The sequence below is a fragment of the Equus caballus genome, chromosome 7, assembly GCF_041296265.1.
Source record: "Equus caballus isolate H_3958 breed thoroughbred chromosome 7, TB-T2T, whole genome shotgun sequence".
NCBI classification, from domain to species: Eukaryota; Metazoa; Chordata; class Mammalia; order Perissodactyla; family Equidae; genus Equus; species Equus caballus.
This window is the reverse complement of record NC_091690.1, coordinates 77756116-77780453: the sequence shown is the minus strand read 5'-3', so window position 1 is coordinate 77780453 and position 24338 is coordinate 77756116. Positions and strand designations below refer to the sequence as shown.

Genomic DNA, 24338 nt, shown 5'->3' with positions numbered 1-24338 from the left:
AGATCCACTATACTTGGGCAACTGCTAATTTAATAGTCTACATTCTACAAAGAGTCTTCAGGTTCTATTAACTTTTCCTACAGAGAATTTCATACTTCCAGAGAATTAACTGGAAAGGCCATTTAGTGGGGGTGCCATCCTGGGTAAGGGGATGCTGTGATACTGATGGTGATTAGTCAATGGGTATGTAAGTTTCTCAGGGTTATCAAATTCAATGACCACAAACTGTGGCTTAAAGCAACAGAAATTTATTCTCTCACAGGTTTGGAAGCTAGAAGTCTGAAATCAAGGTGTTGGTAGCGCCATGCTCCCTCCCAAGCTTCCGTGGGAGAATCTTTCCTTGCCTCTTTCAGTTTCTGGTTGCCTCAGGCATTCCTTGGCTTCTGGGAGCATCACTCCAATCTCTGCCTCTGTCACTACATGGTGTAATCCCTGTGTCTCTTGTCCTCTTCTTATAAGGACACCAGTCATATTGGATTAAGGGCCCAGAATTAGCTGTGGTATGGGTTCATCTTAACTTGCTTACACCTGCAAAGACCCTATTTCCAAATAGGGACATATTCACAGGGATCAAGATTAGGACTTGAACATATCTTTTCTGGGGACACAATAAACCCACACCAGTGGATTTCCAATTTTTATCCCCACACCAAGGAGTTTGAGGGAGTGGGTACAGCCACACCCCTGATTTAGAGCACAGAAATCTTTAAACTAAGATCAGGTTATATAACCACAGGCCCACTTAGAAACAGGTCAAACAGACCCCATAACTTATCAACAGAATGATTGAGAAACTGTCTTTCAGAAAATTTGCAAAGTCATGTAGCCAGAGAATGCACGGAAGAAGAAATCTTGACCAAAAAGTGACTGTGGAACCAAAGATTCTCCTCCTCGTGGAACAAAAAGACCGGAACATGATCAGAACTTAAAAGTTAGACTATTATCAGAAGCAAGGGGTATATCATCCAGGAAGATGCAGTATTAAAATTCCTTCCCCATGCTACCATAAAAGTTTAGAACCTCATGATAAATGTTTAAAATCTTACCATAAAAGTTTAGAACCTTACCTAAATGCTTGAAGCCCACCAGTCAAAACCTGTTGCACCTGTGTTTCCATGTGTCAGCCTGTTCTCCCTAACCCCTTAAATTTTGCCCCAAATCCTGAATTGGGGAGACAGATCTGAGGGCACATGCTCCCTGTATCCCTATACATCAGTCTCACAGAATAAAGCTGAATTCTTTTCCCAAGAGCTGATGCTGTAGTTAATTGGGTTGTTTGTGCGCATGGGGTAGGAGAACCCCATTTTTGTGCAGTAACAGTTACACTGCCTTGGAGGTTATCATTCTGCCTCCTTGCTTTCTTTCTCCTTTTCTCATCCTTATTGGAAGCTGCAATATGGCTTTTTATTGGATACTCCAGGACCAAGGTCACACTACTATAATTTCTGTCAATATGGGCTTTGTTGACTCAGGACATTCTTCTGAGTTGCCCCAAGTTGTTTTAACCCCACTCATGGGCTTCTATTTTCCAACTTCAGCCAATTCCAATGGCTTTTATACTTGAGGTGTTGGGGAGACCAGTAGAACCATCAATGGCTTTATTGCTAAGTTTCAAGGTCCTCCTTGTCCTATGCATCGAAAGAAGGATTTAGCACATCTTTGAAAAATATCTATCCATGTAATTCTTGCTTCCAAATGCATTGGACTCTCTTAGCATCATTCCTCAAGACTGGTGATTCCTTTTTTTTTTTTTCCTGAGAAAGACTGGCCCTGAACCAATGCCTGTTGCCAATCTTCCTCTCCCCTCTGACCCCCCCAAAGCCCCAGTACATAGCTGTATACTCTAGTTGTAAGTCATTCTAGTTCTTCTATGTGGGATGCCACCATAGCATGGTTTGATGAGTGGTGCATGGGTCCGCGCCCAGGATCTGAACCTATGCTCCTGGGCAAGCTGAACCTACCTAGCTCAAGAAGTGGGCCTAATTTGTCAAAGGTAATTATCAGCTCTCTTGTCAGTGATAGGTTAAGGAACTCAGGCCGAAGCCCACCAATGCATGACATTTTCCTAGCCATAGAATTAGGTTCTGGAATGGCCATGTAACCCAGTGGAAGGCAAGTGGAAAAATTCTAGGGGGCTTCTGGGCTGCAAATGTCCTAAATTTTAAGATGGTCCCCTCTTTTCTCTTGATCTTGTGCAGAGATGTGAGGCCTGGAACTGCTCTAGCCACTTTGCTCCCAGCCTGGGAATACAGCCTGACACCTGTAGGGGGCGCAGTTGAGAGAGCTGTAGAGAACTACATTTGGAGCTTTGACTGACTCCCACTTAATCGTCACTCTACAAGGATCTTTTCCAATTGTTTGGATTGGATTTCCTGTTTCTAAGAACTGTTTGCATTGGGTTTTCTGTTCTCTCAGTTGGAAAGCACTTTAACTGGCACATCCTGACGGGTCTCTCCGAGCAAATATAGATCCACCGGAAGAGATGGAGATTCCCATCAAGCTCCCAAGGGAGTCCATTTTCTCTTGTATTAAGCAGAGGGGTCAGGCTCCATGGCCTTGTATTTTTAGAAGTTGGTCATCAACTTAGTATCACAGGATTTCTGGCAATGGTTGCCCGTCCTCTGCTGTACTTCTGTGCACATCAGAACTCGGGTCCTTTCAAGCCCATGTAACTATCCCCTGAGTGACGAAGTTCCTTCCACAGGTGTTATCAAGTGGCCTTCACAGAACCGGTGAGGAGAGGAAGAGGGACAGCGATCATCAGGATCAATGGATTGCTTGGCCCTCTGAGCCTACAATCAGTTTACCAAGTATTGCTAAAGACGAGGCATGTGATTTTCCAAACGGATATTACAAATTCATGATCCACATCATTAACTGCACTCTCCATGCTCACTCTCTCCCCCTTTCCAGCAACAGTTCCAAATCTTCACTCACAGAAGATATTCTCTATTTCCTACTGGGAAAGCGCTACCCAGGGTAGCGCTATCCAACAGTAAGAACTAGAGACGTAAGAAATGAAACCTGTGGCTAAACCAGGCGATGACTATTAGGAAAATACCAGAGGACGCCCCGCCTGCCCGCCAGAAAGCGAGGCCTAGAGACAGTGACGCCTGTAGGGGAACATCGGAGAGCCTCTTTCTACCGGGCCCAGCCTTGGGGGGGGGTGGGGGGGTGGGGGGGGGCGTGACACATACAGTCCTCAGAGGCGTGGGAGAGGCCCAGGGCTGGCGGCTGCAGAGGCCTCTCTAGTTATCCCTTTGCCGCGCTCACATAGTTTCTCTGCCCACTCGATGCACACAACAAAAATTTCCGTGGCTTGCTCTTTGCACTGGGGAGAGTACGTTCCAGAATGAGACACACCAGGGAACTGGGGCGGAGGAGGGGCACTCAAACTCAGAGCCAAGAGAGTTTGCGGGGTGGGTTAGGGCGAACTCTGGGCCAACCTGCCTTCCCGCCGGGCCCCGGGGCGGGGCAGCAGCAGGAGGAGCGCTTCCAAAGGACCCCGCCGCCGACATCCCGCGCCCCCCCGCCCTCCCTCTGGCCGCCCGAGAAGGCCAGCTCCGCCTGCCTGAGTCACGGCTGGAGCTGGGGAGGAGCCGGGGAAAGGCGGCCCCAGCACAGAGCACAGCCAGCGGCCGCGGGGAGAGAAGACTGGGCGATCGGGGATCATGGGGGAGAGCGCGCTGGAGCCGGGGCCTGTGCCCGGAGCGCCAGCGGGGGGCCCGGTGCACGCCGTGACAGTGGTGACCCTGCTGGAGAAGCTGGCCACCATGCTAGAGGCGCTGCAGGAGCGGCAGGGGGGCCTGGCTCGCAGGCAGGGCGGCCTGGCGGGCTCCGTGCGCCGCATCCAGAGCGGCCTGGGCGCGCTGAGTCGCAGCCACGACACCACGAGCAACACGCTGGCGCAGCTGCTGGCCAAGGCGGAGCGCGTGGGCTCGCACGCCGACGCCGCCCAGGAGCGCGCCGTGCACCGCGCCGCCCAGGTGCAGCGGCTGGAGGCAAACCACGGGCTGCTGGTGGCGCGCGGGAAGCTCCACGTCCTGCTCTTCAAGGTCAGTGACCTCAGGCGGCCCCCAGTCCGGGGCCTTTTCCCGCCTCAGCCACCATCGAGGGCTCCCCTCTCCCATACGCCTACCACACCCACATTCCTGACGCTACCCTCCTCCGGCAGCCTGGAACTGACTTCCAGAGAGCCGCACCCACTTCCCACAACCCTGCCGCATCCTTCCCTCACACGCCTGAACCCAGCCTGGCCAATCAAAGCCCGTCCAGCTCTAGGTCAGGCCACGTCCACAGAATTGGCTCCAAGTCCCAGCGAATCCCCGAATGGAAATAACGGTGGTGGACGTGCATCCTCCAGTTCTTGCCCCTGCGGCCGCCATCCTGTCTCACTCCCCTAGCTGGGTCCCACCTACTGTACAAACTTCTGCAGTTCACCCCCAGCTCTCCCTCCCTCACTCCACCCTCGTCTCCCACTTTCCTGAGCCTGCCTTTTCTCTCCCCCTGGGGCTGCGGAAGCTAAGGGTGGGGCGGGTTCCCCTGTAATTGAGGAATGAGGCTCAGGCTGGTGCTGGGTAGGGGGCCGCCCGGGTCAGCACTGTGTCCATCACATGCAGGAGGAGGCTGAAATCCCAGCCAGCGCCTTCCAGAAGGCTCCGGAGCCCTTAGGCCCAGCCGACCAGTCCGAGCCCGGCCTAGAGCAGCCGGCGGTGGAAGTTGAGGAGAGCTCTGACGAGGAGCCGGTGGAGTCCAGGGCACGGCGGCTGCGGCGCACCGGGTTGCAGAAGGTACAGAGCCTGCGAAGGGCTCTTTCGGGCCGCAAAGGTCCTGCAGCACCAACTCCCACGCCTGTCAAGCCACCTCGCCTTGGGCCTGGCCGGAGCGCTGAGGGTCGGTCCGAAGCCCAGCCTGCTCTGGAGTCCAGGCAGGAGCCAGAACCTCCTCAGGACACCGAGGAAGATCCCGGGAGACCTGGGGCTGCCGAAGCAGCTGTGCTCCAATTAGAGAGTGCAGCCTGATGGCTGGTGCTGCCCGCCTCCCCCGTGCCTCAGCCTAGTCCCAAAATAAATCTTTCTCTCAGAATGCAGCATTCACGCCCAAATAAGGAGTGAATCCTGCATCCACAGCCCAGCTCTGGGCCGTTCCTTCCCGGGCCCCTTCAGCCTAGTACCCTGTGTCCTCTAAAAGAGGAGCAGTCACTCACACCTGCTTGCACTCACCATCAATAAAAAGGAATGTCACCTAATCCAGACTCCATGTGAAGAGGTTGGGGGAGAAGGCTGTGCAAGGAATAAGACAGATGGTGGAACCTGAAATGTGGCTTCAATTTCAAACAGACCATTGTCTGATTTCTCGAGTTTCCTCTGAATCCTGGGCCGTACTCCAATGGGACATAGAAATATCCTGCCGACCGCTTGCTCTTTAAGCACTTTCCTCATAGGGAAGCATCCGTACAGTCTCTTGCTGTAGGTGCTCAGCCTGTCGCTTGCTGTAGGTGCAGTTTTCCTCTTAGTCTCTTCTTCCTGCACCACTTCGTAAAAGTTGGATTTTCCAGAATTCTGTCCCCAGCCCTCTTCTCATTCTGGGTACTCCTCCATTAGCATTCACTCCCAGGCCTCCCCTCCCAGTCACATACACCCCACACAACTGTCTTGAGCTGCAGTTGAAAAGTACTTCAAATTCAAGGTGTCCAAAAGAAGCCATCTATCTGCTACTTTTAATTAAGTTAAATTTCAATTCAATGGCTGTTTATTGAGCACTTTCTCTGTATCATTCAAAATTGCTCCCCATCTGTTGTTTTCTTGACCAACAAATGGCACTATCATCTACACAGAAACCTGGGAGTCCTCGTTGGCTCCTCCCTCTCTGCCACTCCCATACCACATGCAAACAGTTATCCTGTTGCTTTGCCCTCAGCAGTCTGTCCACCTCTCTTTCTTTTTTTAAAAAAGATTTTATTTTTCCTTTTTCTCCCCAAACGCCCCCGTACATAGTTGTATATTTTTAGTTGTGGGTCCTTCTAGTTGTGGCATGTGGGATGCCGCCTCAGCATGGCTTGATGAGCAGTGCCATGTCTGCGCCCAGGATCTGAACCAGCAAAACCCTGGGCCACCGAAGCGAGCACACGAACTTAACCACTCGGCCCTGGGACTGGCCCCCACTTTTCTTAATAGCATGGCCACTGCTCTATTTCAGGCCTTGTCTTTCACCTGATTATGATTTGAACCGTCAATCTGATCACATCGCCCTCCTGATCCAGACCCTTCAATGGCCAATGGCTCTCCATCACCTTCAGAATAAAGTCCAAGCTCTTAAATGCTACCTTCAGGGCTCTTCGTGATCTGGTCCGTGCCCATTTTTGTAGCCTCACCTCTTGCCACTTCCCCTCGTTCTACTATTGAATCACACTGAGCTATGTGCTCTCATTCTTGTCTCTACTGTCCTGCAAAACTCAGCAAGGTACCCCTGTTTCCAGACCAGATGTTTCTCTTCGTTGCTCCCAAAGCACCACCTGCACACCTCAGTGCTGGCTGCATTAATCATGATTGTTTGCAGTCACTCTCCCATCTCCCACTCCACTAGACTGTGGCTGCTTTGCAGTCGGGACAGTTTTATTCATTTCTGTATTTCCCATCCCAAACACTATGACTGGTACACTGTAGGCCCTCATGAAGCAAGAGCATCACAGAAGTGAGAAGTGCGAGGGGATTGGCTAGGGATGGGAACATGATCATCTACCCGTTCATTTAGTCATTGTCATATAAAAACTTTTTTGAGTGCCTACTGTGTTCCAGGCCCTATGCTAGGTCTTGTGAACACCAAGATGACAATCCCTTCTGAGGCTTCAGAGTTTAGGGAGATGCAAACATGTAATGAATGATGTAAATGTAAGGATGGTTATACAGAGGTTATTTCGAGATGAAAAAGGGAAGGGACACAACCTAACCTGAAGGAGGAAACATGGGGTATGTTTAAGGAAGTGTTCTTAGAAAAGGCACATAATGGGAAGGGAAACAGGAATGGTGAGGAACAGCAGAGCTCAGTGGTTTATTGTTTGGGGTCCCAGTTTCTTCATCTATAAAATGGGATAACGATTGCCCCTATCGGGCTCTTGTGAAGATTATATGACATAAGTGCCTGGCATAGTGCCTGGAAAATAATTTCAGGTGTATAATTCATTCGTCCACTCATTCAACAAATATTTACTGAACTCTGAGTGTCTGCCAGGCACTATTTTAAGAGCTGGAGATGCAGTGGCACACAAGAGAGACAAGATCCCTGCCTTCGTGGAGTTAAATTCTCATAAGGGGAGAGAGGCAATAAATAAGTAAAATTAGAAGCCAGATAAAAACAAGCCAACATATGAACTAGAAGGGCAGGTTATGGGCCCTGAAGAAGAGAAAACAGAAAGGACACAGATAATGACTGAGGAGGCGGGGAGGAGAACTTTAGGTGAAGACGGGGATTTAAAATGGAACTAGAGCTCAACGGTGATTTTTTAAAACAATTTTCATGGATTCAGTTAGAAGAGTCCAAGCCCCCACCTGCCATGATTGGTGGGAAGTCTAGTATCAGTCACTACAGGGCTGCTTCTTTTCTTTAGATTGTACGCTTCACACTGGCAGGTTTACCCATCTCCCCGTCTCAGACTGAATGTCTCTGCTGCTATTGCTCCCTATCACCACAGGATGGCGCTGTTGGGGTACCAGTGTCCAGGTTGATGCCTCATCTAACAACCCCCAGGCGTGCCTATCCAGCTTTAGCGTTCCGAACTTGGGGTCCTTCCAGGGAGGGCGGCTCTGCAGGAGCTCCATTTCCTCTGCAGAAATTCAAGGCTCCTCCTGCAGGCTTCCAGGCCATAGTGCGCACACTGTATCAGCTTCCCAGCAACCGTTCCTTTGAAGGTTCTGCCATCACGGAGGGCTGGTCTGAGCAGGCTTGGTTCTCTAGCCCCAAGGAAAAATAAATTCTTGTTCTTTTTCCAAATTCTTGGAAATCCACCCAAATTCCCCCTTTGAACGCATGCACAAAATTAAGAGCCCAAATGCACATTTCTCACATAAAATGTCTTGATAGCTCATTGGGAAGCACATGAAGGTTGAGAGCCTGATCCCTAGGAACCTACAGGTTTAGCTAACTTGGGGGTGGGAGGGGTTGTTACTTTTTATTCCTTCCTGATGCTTCTACAGCAGCAAATAATAAAAATCGAGTTAAAAGTAACTTAATTTCTTAACAGTTCTCTTTGTTATTAATACATATTATTATAAACTAAAGGGAGTGGAGATACACAGAGTACCAGCTTGTCATCCAGCATGTGTGGCATTGAGGTGTCTGCTTTAAGTAGGGAGGAGGCGTACTGGTAGATTACCAAAATTTAGAGTTTGGTTCTCAATTCTTCAGACCAGAAGCACAAATTTATTATGCTTTCCAGCATGATTAGGCTAAGACGTATTGGTTGGCAATAACCATACTCAGAAAACCCTGATTAACTTGAGTGCTGGATGTATTAATTTCCCTGAGAAGTCTAACTGCTAAGTGAGCTAGAATAATCTAGCTGGCCAGTCAGAACATTTTCCGTCCTGCAACAGAATCTACATGGGAAGCCAAAATGAGATCCTAAATTGTAATAAAATAAAGTAGTGGAAACAGGATGAAGAAAATGGGCAGGATTATCCAAGCTGTATGTCTGTTTTCCGCTGTAATATTCCTCCTACATGGGTAAGAAAATCTACATTCCTGGTAGGAAATTTCTTCCCCTGGTTAAGGACTGGAGGCCATTTTGACTTTCCTTTATTGAGAGTTGAATCATGTAACAGCATTGGAGGGAATTCAAAAGCCATCGAATCCACCTGCATTTGCAACACTTAAATGTCCTCTACCATCTCGCCTATACTTGAAAAAGTCCAGGGGCCGCCTGGTGGTGTAGTGGTTGCGTTCACATGTTCTGCTTCGGCAGTCCAGGGTTTACAGGTTCAGATCCTGGGCGCGGACATAGTACCACTGGTCAAACCACACTGTGGCGGCGTCCCACATAAAATGGAGGAAGATGGCATAGATGTTAGCCCAGCAACAATCTTCCTCAAGCAAAAAAAAAGGACCACAAATGTTAGCTCAGGGCCAATCTTCCCCCCCAAAAAAAAATAAAAAAAGAAAGAAAGAAAAGAAAAGAAGAGAAAAAGTCCAGGGACAAGGAACTCACTACCTCTCAGGCAACTCTATTTTTGGACAACTTTGACTGACAGGAAACTCTTCTTTATACTGAGATCAAAACCTGTCTCTATGGTTCCCAGTATGTGGTAGTTGGTCTCCCTTTAGCAACATCTGTACAATAAAATTCTTTTATTTCTGATGTGTGTGTCCTCGGAGTCTAACTCCAGCCGGGCACACTGGACTGACCCATCTGGGACTTCTACCACAGTTTCTTCCTCAGGGCAAACATTGCTGGTTTATTCAGCCATTCCTTGTGATATGTCCCTTCAAACATTGGCCATTCTTGTGTGAATAGTTTTAGTTTACCCAAATCTGTCTTAAATAGGGAGGAGTCAAGGTGCATGGAAACAGGATGGCTTTCACAGTCAAAGACATCAGAGCTTCATTGCTGGTGAGTGACACTTCACTTTTTCCAGCTCTGTTGTGAAGATTAAATAAGATTTTTCATTTACTCATTCATTCATTTGATATTTGTTGTCCTACGTGATGGTGATGGGTGGTGTATTATACAGACAGGGATGCTGCCCTTATGGACCTTACATTAAACTGGCAACTGTAATAAAGTTTTAAATAAGTGCTATGATGAGAGAAATATAAGCTGTTATAAGAACACACAAATGGGGCCTCTAACCCAGCAGGAGGGTTAGTAATTTCAGAGGAGTTCTCCCGAGGAGATAAAAAATATGATAAAAAAATACACTCATCTGAGTATCCCATTGATGCGCTAAATCCAAACACATCCAAAACAGCACTCATCCTTCTCAGGAGTCAAGACTGTCCTCTGTTATTCACCTTAGAGAGTGTTACAACCAGGACCTGACCCTTCACCCCACGCCCCACCAATCCCTACATCTAAGGAGTCAAGTCCTGCAGATTCTTTATTAATATCTCCCATGAATTTTTCCCTCATAAATAACTCTAATAAATTCAGGGCCACTATGAAGACTTGAGAAGAAACCCCAGACACTGGAAGGCAGAGTGGAGAAAGAGAGAGAAGTTGTGTATCGCCCTTTTCTCCTGGGCAAAATGGAGCTAATCGTACCACCCGCCTTGTGGCTTTTTTGTGAGTTAAATGAGTGGTTAAATGTAAATGCTCAGAATTGTGCCAGGCATACGAGAGCTTAGCATTCACTGTTGTTTTGCTATGATCGCTTGATCTCTAAATTCAGTCAGGCAGGAAACTTGTTCTTACCACAGACATTTTCATTTATGTGAGCTAATAAATATGCTCTTTGCTTAATCCCCCCCAAAAAATCTCAATTTTTTAAAAATATACTTTATCTCTCCTGCAGCTGAAAGATTCCTAGTAGATATAGCCCCACTGGCATTGGAACCGACATGGAAGGCAAGGGCCGCCTCTTACTTATCTTTGCACCCCCAGCACCTAGCATGGTGCCTGGCACAGAGTAGGCATTCACTGAATATTGGGAGGATGAAGGAATTTATTCCAGTGAGGTGCTAGGGTCACAAGGATGAGCAAGAACCTGCCCCGAAGGAGCTGGCTCCCAGCCGAGCCTTGTTTGTTCTCTGGAGCCCTGTGCTTCCTCTCGGGCTGACTGAGGTATAGTAGAAACAGTGCCTGGGGCCTATGATCCTTTCTGGGCCCAGGACAATATTTTAATTTTTTTAAATCAGAACTAAAAAATGAACTTTTAGGTAAAAGAAATGTTTTTAATATATAATAGTAATATGTTTGTGTTTATACCAACAGAGTGGTGAAACATAAATTTTGTTTATGGGGGAAGGAGACCTTGAGGGTAAGTGCCCAGGGACCCTGGCCGTCGTAATGCAGCCCTCCTTCCTCTGTCTCCCCTTGTCGTCTTCCTCTGGGGACTTTGCATGATTTTATTTTTTCCTTATCACATTCATCCTCACATATTTGGTCCCTTAATTTGATTCCAATTTTCTCTTTGGTCTGATATATTATTTCTTTGTTCTCTGGCTATTACTTAGAATTAGCCACAAATATATTTTATTAAAAATGCACTGGGCCCACTTTATGTCCTTCCCTGATCCACTTAGCCCTACCCACCCTGTCCTCAGGCCCTTGGCCACTTGCTCTGTTTCCTGGCTCAGGAGGCAAAGCCCTGAGAGTTGGTACATTTGTCTCATCTCCTAACACTACCTGCTGCCCTGGCCATCTGGGTGCAAGGGCCAGGCTTTGGCTTGAGCTCCATGGCACCATCGTGCCAGCCACTGTAGGAGGGACTTGTAGCAGCTCTAGCACTCAGGTCTAACCAAGCAGCTGCCCAAAGGGACTGTTTCGAGATGAAGTGGTTCCATATGGCCCATCAATCAATGTTTTCTTAAGAAGCTTAGCCAGCTCTCTTATTGCACCATCTTATGTTTGTTTTCCTTCTTTGCCTCGCTTTCTTCCATCCTCTTTTTTTTTGGCTCAGTGCTGTCTTTCCCCTCTCTCTTGCTTCCCCGAGATTGCACTCTCCAAAATGGGTCACAAATAGCTTACATTTATTAGGACCCTCTCTATGCCAAGTGCTGTCCTAAGCTTTTACATTGGATTCTCATGTCAGCTCTTATGAGGTAGGGATCACTATTTCAATTCTTTCGTTGAAGAAAATCAGGCCTAATTATACATTGCACTTGACTGTTAGATAATCCCCAATTTAAGGACCCCTAAACCTTTAAATATTTGTAATGGATAGCCTATAAACTAATGAAGGACCCAACAAACCACAGCACATCGGTCCTCACGTTTTCTTTCTCTATGCTCTATTCAACTACTAAGTCTTTAAAATTCATGGTGAAGGATTAGGTCACAATATTCATCTTCTTTGTAGCAGCATTTCTTTTTCCATGAATATTTTTCATCTGCCATTTATTTTTCTAGTTCCTTTCCTCTTTTTTTTCTTAGGATAACTTTAAGTTCTGTACAATTTTTTAAACTGTTGCTTATCATTGAAAGAGGTGGTTACTTCTGGACTCTATTTGGAGGAGGTCCTCCTAGAAGAATCACACTAGTTTTAAGGAAGCTCCTGCCAGCAGCCCATGGACTCTATTCTCATTGTCACCAAATAATTTTTTTGCTTCTGCCCTTCAGGCTGTGCCCGTTCACCTAGAAGTGTGTTCTGCCAGCTCTGTGCATGTGTCTTCGAGATTTGCAGTCTGATCATCCTTGCTGTCGTCCTCGCTGCTATGGGCAGCACTTCCTGTTCGTGGTTTGGGCTTTCAGATGTTTCCTAGTTTCATCAAAGATGGGCAAAGTTTGCATCCATGTTGCTCTTTCCTACTTTAAGATTTTTTCCACAGTGATAAGATGATAAGAAAAATACACAGGTAGAGTAAATATGGGGCATAGGGCAATAAATGTGTATCATTTCCTTCCTTCCCTACCATTTAGGAAACTTAAAACTGATTTTATAGAATATAGATCCAAACAGGGTGTTAGAATCATCTGAACATAACACAAATCTCTCTGAAGATTAAAGGAAAATCTAACTTCATCCATGAGAACACTGGGGAACATGAAGCCAGGGCACCTGGTTTCTCATACATCATTCCCATGAAGTTAATAGAGAATAGTAATAAGACAAAAAAAAAGTAGAAATATGTGATGTCACTAATGTTAACTTAGCAAATGTAGAACCATATGAATTGTGCAATTCCATTAAAAATGTATATGAATATAAAGTGTATAATATATATGCTGTAGAAAGCTATTTGCTTTTTGATAGTGGGATGGGGAAATATCCACTTATATATTTTATTTTATTTTATTTTACATTATTTATTTATTTTTTTTTGAGGAAGATTAGCCCTGAGCTAACTACTGCAATCCTCCTCTTTTTTGCTGAGGAAGCCTGTCCCTGAGCTAACATCGTGCCCATCTTCTTCTGCTTTATACGTGGGACGCCTACCATAGCATGGCGTGCCAAGCAGTGCCATGTCTGCACCCGGGATCCAAACCGGTGAACCCCGGGCCGCCAAGTTGTGGAACATGGGAACTTAACCGCTGTGCCACCGGGCCGGCCCCTATATTTTATTTATATACTTCTCCAGTTATTTGCACTTATGAATATGTATTAATTTTGTTAATAAAAAAGGGAAAATTCTGCCTAACTCAGAAGCCCTTAGACTGTAAGATAATTCTCTATTTATTTCTTTTAAACATGTATAAATACCTCACATAATCATTTTCAAAACAAAACTGTATATTTCTTAACCAAACTATGTATCTCTCTCACAGCAGAAGTATAAACAGAAATCTTGAATTAAGAATTTTGTAATTTTTTCTTTATATAAATTTTGCCTTTTATTTTTTCCTTTTTCTCTTGTGGCTATACAAATATGCATAGCTCAGGAAGATTTTATTGTAAAGAGTGAAGCAATCAGCATAGGAGACGATACCACAAAGAAAAATACAACATCTACAATAATGAAATTTCATGTAGTTACCAAAAATGATTTAAAATAATTTTAATGATATGAAAAAATTCTCAAAATATAGTGGTTAAAATATTGGGAAACAAAATCATTTACACAGTAGAATCCCAGGTATGGTTTAAAATTAAAATATGTATAAGATGGAAAAGATGAGACCAAAGTGTTAACAGTAATGAAAGGACAGGTCACATATTTTCTTCTTTAGACTTTTTTCTTAGTTTCCAAATCAAGTTATTTTTGCAATGAGTATGTATAACTTTTATAAACAAGAGAGAGTAAATATAAAAAATATTAAACCACAACAAAATATAGGTCCAAGGAAATAGAAGCTGTCGGAAATGAGAATGAAATTTATGTGTGTGAAGTAGAGGTAGGAAGGTTGAGGCAGTTCTACGCTGACATGTGGAGAATTCAGAGAAAAGTTGAAGAGACTCAATTTAGTAAGAGTGCCTCAGTTGATTTATCGAGAATGGTGTCTTGAGACAGTATATTTATTTTTGCAGCATCCAAGTCAGGTACTTTCAGATTGTGCTGAGAAGCTAAAAAACTGCGGAAGATAGATAATCTTTGGTTAAAACCCAAGTCTGTGTAGGCAGTCATTCGTCCCTTGACAAAGCATTAATAATAGAGTACTCCTACATCCCAGCTGAGCAGGCTCATCTCAATCACATCAGCACAGAGAGGAAAATTAAACTGCAGGCATCTGAGTTACTCATAGGCTAAGGCTAAATAAAGAGGTGATGGCGGGAGGTGGGTGGTGATGGCATGGATCCTGAGCACTGCCTTTCAGGGCATAAATACTTATGCTGCACAGTCTCCACAAACCAGGGTTGTAAATGTGAACAGACAGAATCAAAAGACAGGAGTCTTCACCGGGGGAAAAATAAGCCACACCCTGTATAATCAACAACCTCTTGTATACTCAGTATACTGTATTTATAAAGCAGCATCTCAAAAAGTAAGTTTGCCATCTTCCACCTCATTTCCTTTTTGCCCCTCTTACTTCTGTTAACCCTACCTTCATTGTCCCAATTCTCAATGCTCAAACACTTTGTCTCCTTCTTCCCAATCATCTCCCATATACGGTTAGTCAACAAATCTTGAAGAGAAGCTAGATACGCAACTTTTCACAAATCTAGTCCCTCATTTCTGTTTCATTGCCACTATCCTGGTTTAGAATCTCATTGCCTCTCATATGGGCTCCTGAAATCATCTCTTAAATGTCCCTACTCAAATCTATTTGATTTACCCAGTTGGTCCAAATGCTACTCTTGATTTTCTCAAACACTTGTGACTTTCTCTTCCTCTTAGCCAAAGTAGCATTTTTGTATGATATTTGTTATATTCTGTATAACAGTGTAATTACATAATGTATAATGTAGTTGTTCCGTTCCCCACTACACTGTAAACTTCTTGAGGGCAGGGATATGTTGAATTTATCTTTCGGTCCTTCACAATGCTACGTGTATACTTAGAAGTTATAAAAATGCTTGTTTCACGTAATGGTGGGTTCTCTTATGTAATTATTAACTTAGCTTCCCTCTCCTCTTACCCCAGTGCCAATTAGCTCCTTCCAAAAGCATGTCTTAGGTAAGAGAAATGGGACTGATGCTTCCTCTCTGAACCATAAAAAGTACCTCCTGAGCACCTGTTCCCCAACATATCACCAATCAGTGATGGAAATACATTAATCCGCAGTCCATCCAAAATGGACTAAGGTTATCATCCTTTTTTCGTAACTGCCTGTTTGCTGGTAGGTGTTTACGCTTCCATCTATGTTGGGTATTGATGCCTGTGAAGTGTTTTCTATGAGACAAAGTAGATGCAGCTCCTGCACTTTGACAGACACAAGTTCTTATCTGCACATAACTCTGGATGACTGCTGTTATCCTGTCACCACCATGCGAGATGCTCTGCTTACTTTTCTGGAAGCTCTTTGCTCTGCCACTAGGAATCTCTTCTCCTCAAGCTCTCTTCCCCTCTACCTTTGCCAGTGCCCCAATATTCTGCTGTAGAGTGGGACCACCCCCCCACCCTGCCCTTGCTCTCACCATGCCCCTGGAAACCCAGGAATTTCAAGCATTCTTCTTTCAAAAGGAAGGTCCTGTGTTACGGGATTTCTCTTCTGTCCTACCAAAAACTCAGTGCAATCTTTCCCTCAAGTGAGGGGTTGAGATCTTAGTCTTTTCCCCAGGTCAGTGGGTTGGGAGACTTAACAGAATATCTCAAACAGACTCATGGTTCTTTGACTTTCAAGCATATTACCCAGCCAGACTGTTACATATACTAAACCTTATGATAGCGGGGTGGCGGTGGGGGGTGGTCCTCTAAGCCTTTGCTATTAGACACTAATACAGCCCCAGATTTCCAGGGTATACAAGCAAATGAGCATAGGATATTAAATTATGACCATTCCCTCTTTTTTTTCCTCCCTGGAGGACAGACACAGTAAGATTCACATTTTTCCCTACTAGTTTTCAGTTTATACTAATGAGAGGGACTTGAATAGGAGAAATGGAGTTCTGATCTAGATTAAACAAAAACCAACTTCAGGCTTATTCTTCTTATTTTTTTTGAGGAAGATTAGCCCTGAGCTAACTACTGCCTACCACAGCATGGCGTGCCACACTGTGCCATGTCCGCACCCGGGATCCAAACCAGCGAACCCAGGGCTGCCAAGAAGCGGAACGTGCGAACTTAACAGCTGTGCCACCAGGCCGGCCCCAAGGCTTATTTGAAGATGGCAGAAAACTAAAATTGTAAGGAGAATAGAAATACCTGAAAACAGAAGAAAACCTTCCAAAACAAGACAAGAAATCTCAATACCTGCAGACAAAAGTAAAAAATATAATAACAAAGAGCTTAATACCATCAACAAAGAGCGAAGCTACAAAAGCCAAACCCTAGAGGAAATCTCTGCAATGTGGTGGATGCTTAGTGGATGGATTTTTCAGTGACCCTTAAAGGAGCAGCCACATAGATCCAGCAGAGTTATGTTCTAATTTACTGACCCCTGTCCCTTGGTCACAGCTGACTGGCAAGGACTAAGCATCCTATCTAAGCTAGCTCAATCATAGTCTTTAATCTAGACCAGTGGTTCTCAAGCAGAAGTAATTTTGCCCCCCAGGGGACATTTGGCAATGTCTGGAGATAATTCTGAGTGTCACTACTGGCATCTAGTAGGTATAGTTCAAGGATGCTGCTAAACATCTCCCAGAGCATAGGACAGCTCCCTCAACAAAGACTTAGCTTCTCCAAAATGTCAGTGGTGCAGAGTTGGCTAAACCTCACAATTGATTGACCCCTGGTGTGAGCCTTACCTAGACTGTTCCTTACTCAGATATCTACAATTAAGAACTGGGTCTCAGGCCAGCCCCCAGGTGTAGTGGTTGGATTCAGCATGCTCCAGTTCCACAGTCTGAGTTTGCTGGGTTGGATCCCAGGCGTAGATCTATACCACTCATCGGCAATGCTGTGGCAGTGCCCCACATATAAAGTGGAGGGAGATTGGCACAGATGTTAGCTGAGGGCTAATCTTCCTCAAGGAAAAAAAGAGGAAGATTTCCAACAGATGTTAGCTCAGGGCTAATCTTCCTCAGCAAAAACAAAAAAAAAAAAAAAAGAAAAAAGAATTGGGTGAAAAATATTCTTCTGGCATATGATGGAGGAGCTCTAAGTTTTACTTATTCTTGAGTCAGAGAGAAGACATTGCCTAGGATTCATAAAAACACTAGAATGAGACAAGTTTTAATTCAGATAAGTTGTTTGATAGAGAAAGAGTTGGATTTATTTTTTTTCTTAGCTGGTAATAAACTTACCTTATGTCTCTTTCTCCACAGCACTCAATACAAGAGACTGTGTTGAAACATTAGTTGAGCAGTTTTTACTGGTGGTCAAAATGAACCTTTACTCAATCTGGCATCCAGCAATACAAAACCAGCTATTTCAGTTGTGAAGACTCTATAATCTACACCTCTGCCTATGGTGTATGATGGAAAAAGATGCAAAGTTAATTTCGGGGAACTCTTTTGTCCCACCAATGATATTGCAAAAAAAACCCAAAAAATCCCAAACAAACTCAGGTATGCATAGAAATAATCTCATAGGGATTGGGGGATATTTTGTTCTTTTTCTTTTCAGAAATACTCGTACCCATTACTAGGGCTTCTATCTATGCCTTTGTTATAATGTGAGAGGGTTCTGGGATATGCCAACAAAAAGACACCAATGAACAAACAATACCAGAGCTACCAGCAAAGCAAAAGAAAAGCGAACAAAAATATGTAAGATTATTTGAAAGAAGTGATTTTTAGGGCAAGATACATAAGGGAAAGAGTCCTTTTGTGCACATATGTTTGTGCATTTTTCAGAGGTATTTTAAAAATTATTTTTTATTTTATTTATTTTTTGTTTTAAAGATTGGCACCTGAGCTAACAACTATTGCCAATCTTTTCTTTTTTTAATTGCTTTTTCTCCTCAAATCCCTGCAGTACATAGTTGTATATTTTAGTTGTGGGTCCTTCTAGCTGTGAACTGTGGAACACAGCCTCAGTGTGGCCTGATGAGTGGTGCCGTGTCCGCCCCCAGGATCTGACCCGGTAAAACTCTGGGCCTCTGAAGCGCAGCACGCCAACTTAACCACTTGGCCACGGGGCGGGCCCCTAAAAGATTATTTTTAAGTATTATTGCTAATTGTGATTTAGGTGAGATTACACAGACAATGGAAAGAGACATCGTGTGGATCCAGAGAAGATACATGTCATCATCACAGCAGGAAGTTAAACGGGGCCTCTGATGTAGAAAAGGGCGTTAAGGCCAGTGTCTACTAACTGGGTTTGTCAGTAAGGAACAAGGAGGATTTTAAGACAGAGCCTGATGGCCCCTTGAGAGTCATGCCTCTCACAACCATCGTCTTGTGTCAAGGCCACCTGTGCGGCCTGTCATGGCAGTCAAGTCACAGTCCATTGTGCACAGTTTGCTAGATTGTCCAGCTCAGCCAGGATCCACTGGAGGGAACAGAGAGGGATTCTGAGACAGTGAAGTACTGAAATGGTTAGAGGAAGCTCGGGGGTACCTGGGGCCCCAAAGAATGATGTCTAGGGGTAGATATATTTCTGGAAATTATCGAGCACTGGAAAAGGCTTATGGATCATCCTGGGCTACTGAATATTTCCACTAATTTTGTTTCTGTTTAATATTCCAGAAGATGGCCAAGAGGGGTATCCAGAGATTCCTGAATAAAACCCTGAAGTAAATGAGTCCTGAATATTACATTCAGCTCTGGCAAGTTGGAGAGGGGTCATTGTTCTTGTGGTGGGGATAGCAGTAGAGCTGGGTGTAGGAACTTATCCACAGCACATTTAAAACATGTCAGGATGGGGCTGGCTGGGTGGCGCAGTGGTTAAGTGCACATGTTCCTCTTAGGCAGCCGGAGTTTGCCAGTTTGAATCCTGGGTGCAGACATGGCACCACTTGGCAAGCCATGCTGTGGTAGGTGTCCCACATATAAAGTAGAGGAAGATGGGCACGGATGTTAGCTCAGGGCCAGTCTTCTGCAGCAAAAAGAGGAGGATTGGCAGTAGTTGGCTCAGGGCTAATCTTCCTCAAAAAAAAAAACTCAACAAAAACATGTCAGAGTAATTCGAAGCTGGTTGCAGATGTGTTCTCAAAGTTAACAGGGATGGCTAGAAAGAATGGGGGTGAACAGAAGACAAATAAAATACTTTTCTGGTCAGGTAATGAACCCAAACACATCCTGTGGACTTTAATTGTCCAGGGTTGGCGGGTAAGGAGTAGCTAACATGTGACCTAGGGTGGGAAGCTGGGCATATAGGACAAAACCTTAAACAGCCACTTTACGGATTCTTTAATCTTCCCTGAAGCTGCCAGAAGCCAAGGTCTTTCTGGTGAATAAGGGGGTATGGTTCACATCTTTTACCATGGCTCCGAGTCAGTGTTATGTGGGTTCTGAGCCAACTCTCAACAAGATGGCCCTGAACAGTTGAGAATAAATATAAGACATTGACCCCTTTCAGTATGCTATGCTGCTGTCCATCCTTATGGCTCTACGTAAGCTTTAATTTTCATCAAAAAGACAGCTGCCTCTATCACCTCCCTTATTGTTGTTCCTCTTCATGCAAAGATTGTACTCATTGGCCCACAGCTGAGGGGTTATCTAACATGCCACGCCTCCCAAGGAGGGAGGGTCTTGTCAGGCACCGCTTCCTGCATGGCTTTGTCATGATCGACGGAACCAGGGTTGCCATAGAGCTCAGCAGTTGTTCTCCACCACCCCCCTATGGCTGTGAGAGATCACAACCCTGTGAAACAAATCATCTTAGGGAAACAATACAATGTAACTTTGGTCAGATCTCACCAAGTAGGCAGCCTCGAGTTTCCAGAATATTGTTCATTTGGATGGCACAGTTACAAAAAAGAACGAAAATGACCAAGAAGGGATATCTTGTTATTCAGGTCTTTTTCTTTTGGGTATGCCATTCACACCATTGCCTCTGGAACCCCTGGGAAGCTCTTTTGTTGGAGGGTGGTCATAAACATGTCATGAACCTACACTTTGTTTCACAGTCCGGGGAGAGGGTGCACTACCATTATGTCTTCACAAGTCTGTATCCTCTTGTGAGCAAGACCAAGCGCTACTGTGTCGGGTACTGAAAATCGATTGACAACGTTGGTGATTTTAAGCAATACTATCTTGGACTGTGGAAAGTCTAAGTGTACCCCCCACCCTGGGGCTGTTTAGCCTTGTCCTGCTTTCTAGAGTGCATAGCCAGCTGATGTTCAGCTGCTGCTTGTGTAGAGAAGAAGGAACAGTCTTTAACAGGCGCTTGGGGCCCAGTGAAACGGGGTGATCAACTCATCATGGTCTGCACAAGACTGTCCCTGTTTAAATCAGCCACTAAATGTTGGTTTAGTTCCAAGTAGATGTTAAAAGATAATATTCAAAAGTAGGTAAAATCATGACTCTCAAACAGATATAAGAATAAACACTTGTTGAAGATTTTACTTTAACTCATTCATGAGGAAACTAGTGAAGTGTTATACCAGGTCAAAGGAAATTCCCAAGAACAGACACAGTTCTAGGTCAGGAATATTGAAATGAATGGCAAATAGAGCCAAAACTGGTTTTCTGGTTGTTTCTCCCCTGAGCAGAATTTGGTTCCATGTCTATGGACAAGATTGATTTAGCACTGCTGTCAGTCATCTACAATTTACAGAACCAGAATCAGACAATCAGGCACGCTTAGAATGACAACACGTAATCTTCTATTTAAGCATAAATTTTTCCCTACCTTTTCCCCACTTTTGACCAAAAAGACTCAAAGATTCTTAATCACAAAATGAGTCTGGTCTCATTAGATTTGGCCTGATTATTTGCATAGGTACAGCAAGAATGTTAATTTACCATATAGGACTTCTTTAAGGTTACTCTGCTGGAAGTTTCCGAAAGAATCTCAGGTTGGACTTCTAAAAGCCTCTATTACTTGCTGTCTTGCGGCTAGGAAGCCAAGTCCAAGAAACTCTATCCACCAGATTTCATCTGCAGTACCTCTACATTTTGGGTAACTTCCTCTCTTCTCAAAGTCCTCAAAGCATCTCTAGGCCTCTGGTCTGCAGTGGAAGTAACTTTCCTTACCAGCTCTAAGACTGGACCCAGTAAGCCACGTACCTGGAGGGCTTTGTCAACACTGTCTCCATAAAGTCAACCTTCATTCCCTAAAAGCGGTCAGCCGCCAGCAACACCTTCCCCAGGTCTGCAGGGAACCTCCTCCTTCGCCACCGCCATTATATTCAGCTGGAGGGACCTGGCAATGAGGTCACTGCTGGCATGAGCAGCCTGTCCTCTGCAAAGCAGCTGCTTGGTGGCTGCAGACACCAAAGACCATGGACTTGGAGCAGCCGGGACTCATTGGATGCAATCCCCTTCCCGTCCTTCCAGAGCGCCCCTCCATCTGCCCCTGATTGTCTAAAACCTTTTCCAAAAGAGGACAAAAGGAGCTCAGATCAGTTGTTCATAGTGTTCCCGGCTGGAAATTATTTGGTAAAGTCCGTCCCAGAGAGAATCTTCAGAAAACTTCCAAAAGCCATTCAGTAGAAATATGATGCATGAACAGAGAGGACCCATGAACCACTGTTTCAGTCTTCAAGACATAAGAATTTTGAATTTGAGCCACTTCCTACCACCGTTCTGATTCTTGAGTATGGGCCATCAAATGATTGCTGATTGCTTTTGCGTCCTGTTTAGGAAAACTTTGCCTACGCCAGGGAAATCTTCCTGTCAAATCTGTGGAAGTAGCTTTACCTCGCTGACAAGAACATCAGACCTTTAAGCTGAGTCTCAAAATTGAAAAATTAAAGCAGTGCACTAAAAAAAAAATTTAAGTAAGAAGGCAATATTGCAGATGCAGTGGTAATTTGGACCAGTGAAATACTGCCCAATTGGGAAGTAATGCACAGTAGGAGAAAGGTTGGAGAATTCAGGCGCGGGGATTGCCCCCTAGTGTTCATGGTAAAGTCTGGAGTCTAGCTGTAGGAAGTGAAGTAAATATCACTCCTGAACTCTATGAAACATTCCTCCCCAGAGGAAAGGAATGTTGGAAAAGCTTTGGTGAAACAACTTGTCTCTGAACATATTCTGTATGACACAGAATGTGTATCTGTTGATGATCCAGATGCTGGTCTGGAAGTAAGCTGGACATATCCTATGCCTTTCCCTCTTTCTACATATTTCAGAAGGATGGCCAATATCATGATGCTTTACACAGTATCTTAGGAGCATATTCATGTTACAGACCTGATGTTGGTTACGTCCCATGGATGTCCTTCATTGTGTCAGTGCTCTCAATTTGGAAGAGGCAGATGCTTCTTCATGGCATTTGGAAATCTCATGAATAAGCCATGCCAGTTGACTTTTTTCTGTGTGGATTGCAGCAAGATGTTGAAACATTTTGGAATATTTGAAGTATTCTTTGAAGACACTCTCTTCAAACTGTTTCTTCACATCAAGTCTTATGATCTTACACCAGATGTATACTTGATAGGCTGGATCTTCACACAGAATCATAAATCACTATTCTGCTTGATCTGGCCTGTCCAGTCTGGGATGTATTCTGCAGAGATGAGGACGAATTTTTATTTCGAACTGGGCTAGGAATCCTTCAATGATATGAAGAAATTTTCCTACAGATAGGCTTTGTTCACATAGCACAGCTTCTCAGTAAATTGGCAGAGGATATCATGCCAGAAAAGCTGTTTAACTTATTGTAGCCACTCAGATGCAGAAGAGAACCAATAAATGGACTTAGGTCTTTGTGTCTATAATGAAGGCTATTAAAGAAGGAGACGAGAATAATAGTACCACTTTGAACAGCTAATCATAATTAACAAAGTAATTGAAATATAAATGAATGTTTTTAATATCAGTTTTGTTTCCTATGTAATCAGCATGGAGGAAAGTTGGAGAAATCCAAATGAATTAAGAGATGGAAAACAGCTTATCTTGAATTTTGTGTCTGAAGTAAAGGAAATGAGTAGCTTATTGCCAGTATTATTAAAAATAAAAAGTATTTTGTAGGGAGAGCCATTTTACAGAGGAAAAAGTGAAAATGGCTAGTTCATACTCCATAATTTGGGGTGAACAGTTGAATGCAATGAGATTTTAACATAGTTTTGGAGAAAAAAAAGCAGTGGCTGGTCATACCCAATTAAATAAGTATCACTCTCAAATAAGACATTCCAGACAATGCCTTGGTTGCATAACCAATTTTTCCAATTATATCTAGTAAAAGGGAGGGTAGATTCTTACTGAACCTATGCAAATAACTACATAGCCATTTAAAACTAAGAATACTTAATAAAAATTTCTGAATTTGGAGTTGTGGTGAGGCAGGGAGAATAAGATAATATACAAAAATGTTCCATTTCAGTTTACAAAATCAGAATCTACTAAATTGTTATGGGTCATAGATAACTTAATAAGAAAGAGAAGGGGCTTCCTTACATATCCAGAAAACAGAACATTAAAACAACATCAACAATATTCCAAACAAATAGCTACAATCATCTCTCCTTGGTTCATCCGGTCCTACGTAATCAATTCTTGCTCTGCTGGATCTTGGGTTAGCAGTGTCACAAACCCATCTGCTTTTTGACTAAAAACAGTTCTGGAAATCCTGACTCAGCCCACTGGTATGGTCTTAAAGTTGTTTATGTGATGACATCAGAAGCCTGTACCCAAGATCTATTCTTTGAAGCGTCAATAGTCTGAAGTACCCGGTACAGTCCTTTTCCATGGGCTCTGAGACCAAGCTTCTGGGTGAATGCGCGAACTTTGCCCCGAAGCTGATTGCAGAGCCTTCAGTGGTGCAGCCAAGTGGTACCAAAGCTTTATGTAGACGCCAGAGAATTCAAACAACTTCGTAATTACTGAAGAGAGTTCATAGCAATAAGGAAACAATGGACAAGGAAATTTGTTTTTTTCTGTGTCATGCAAAACAAAGCTAATCCAAGAAAATAAATAAACAAAGCTTCAGACAAAATGTCTATACATATAATGATTAAAGTTATTTTCAAAGATGATATTGACTATTACATCAGATTTATAAAAATGGATGAAAATACATGTTACAGAGGAATAATTCTTGAGATATGCAAAATTCAAGTCATAATATATATGTAACATGCTAAGAGTATACAAAGAATGTAT

The 24338-nt window shown here is 44.1% G+C and overlaps 1 protein-coding gene, 1 long non-coding RNA gene and 1 pseudogene across 2 annotated transcripts; all 3 read left to right on the top strand.

The window, feature by feature from the left end:
• Nucleotides 1-2198: 2198 nt before the first annotated feature.
• CAVIN3 (caveolae associated protein 3) lies at nucleotides 2199-6324 on the top strand. Its single transcript, XM_023645897.2, has 2 exons — nucleotides 2199-4055; nucleotides 4620-6324. Exons 1-2 carry the CDS (start codon nucleotides 3672-3674, stop codon nucleotides 5019-5021), a joined length of 786 nt encoding a protein of 261 aa, XP_023501665.1. The 5' UTR covers nucleotides 2199-3671; the 3' UTR covers nucleotides 5022-6324.
• A 1772-nt stretch (nucleotides 6325-8096) lies between these two features.
• LOC138925192 (uncharacterized) lies at nucleotides 8097-12762 on the top strand. The gene is made up of 3 exons (XR_011441082.1): nucleotides 8097-9604; nucleotides 10925-10970; nucleotides 12272-12762. It is a non-coding gene; the product is annotated as an uncharacterized lncRNA (long non-coding RNA).
• A 1592-nt stretch (nucleotides 12763-14354) lies between these two features.
• LOC100069903 (TBC1 domain family member 12 pseudogene) lies at nucleotides 14355-23146 on the top strand (annotated as a pseudogene).
• Nucleotides 23147-24338: the final 1192 nt, after the last annotated feature.

Coding starts and splice junctions, on each gene's coding strand:
- CAVIN3 (XM_023645897.2), top strand. CDS start 3,672: ATGGGGGAGAGCGCGCTGGAGCCGGGGCCTGTGCCCGGAGCGCCAGCG. Junction 4,056..4,619: donor TCCACGTCCTGCTCTTCAAG/GTCAGTGACCTC, acceptor CATCACATGCAG/GAGGAGGCTGAAATCCCAGC.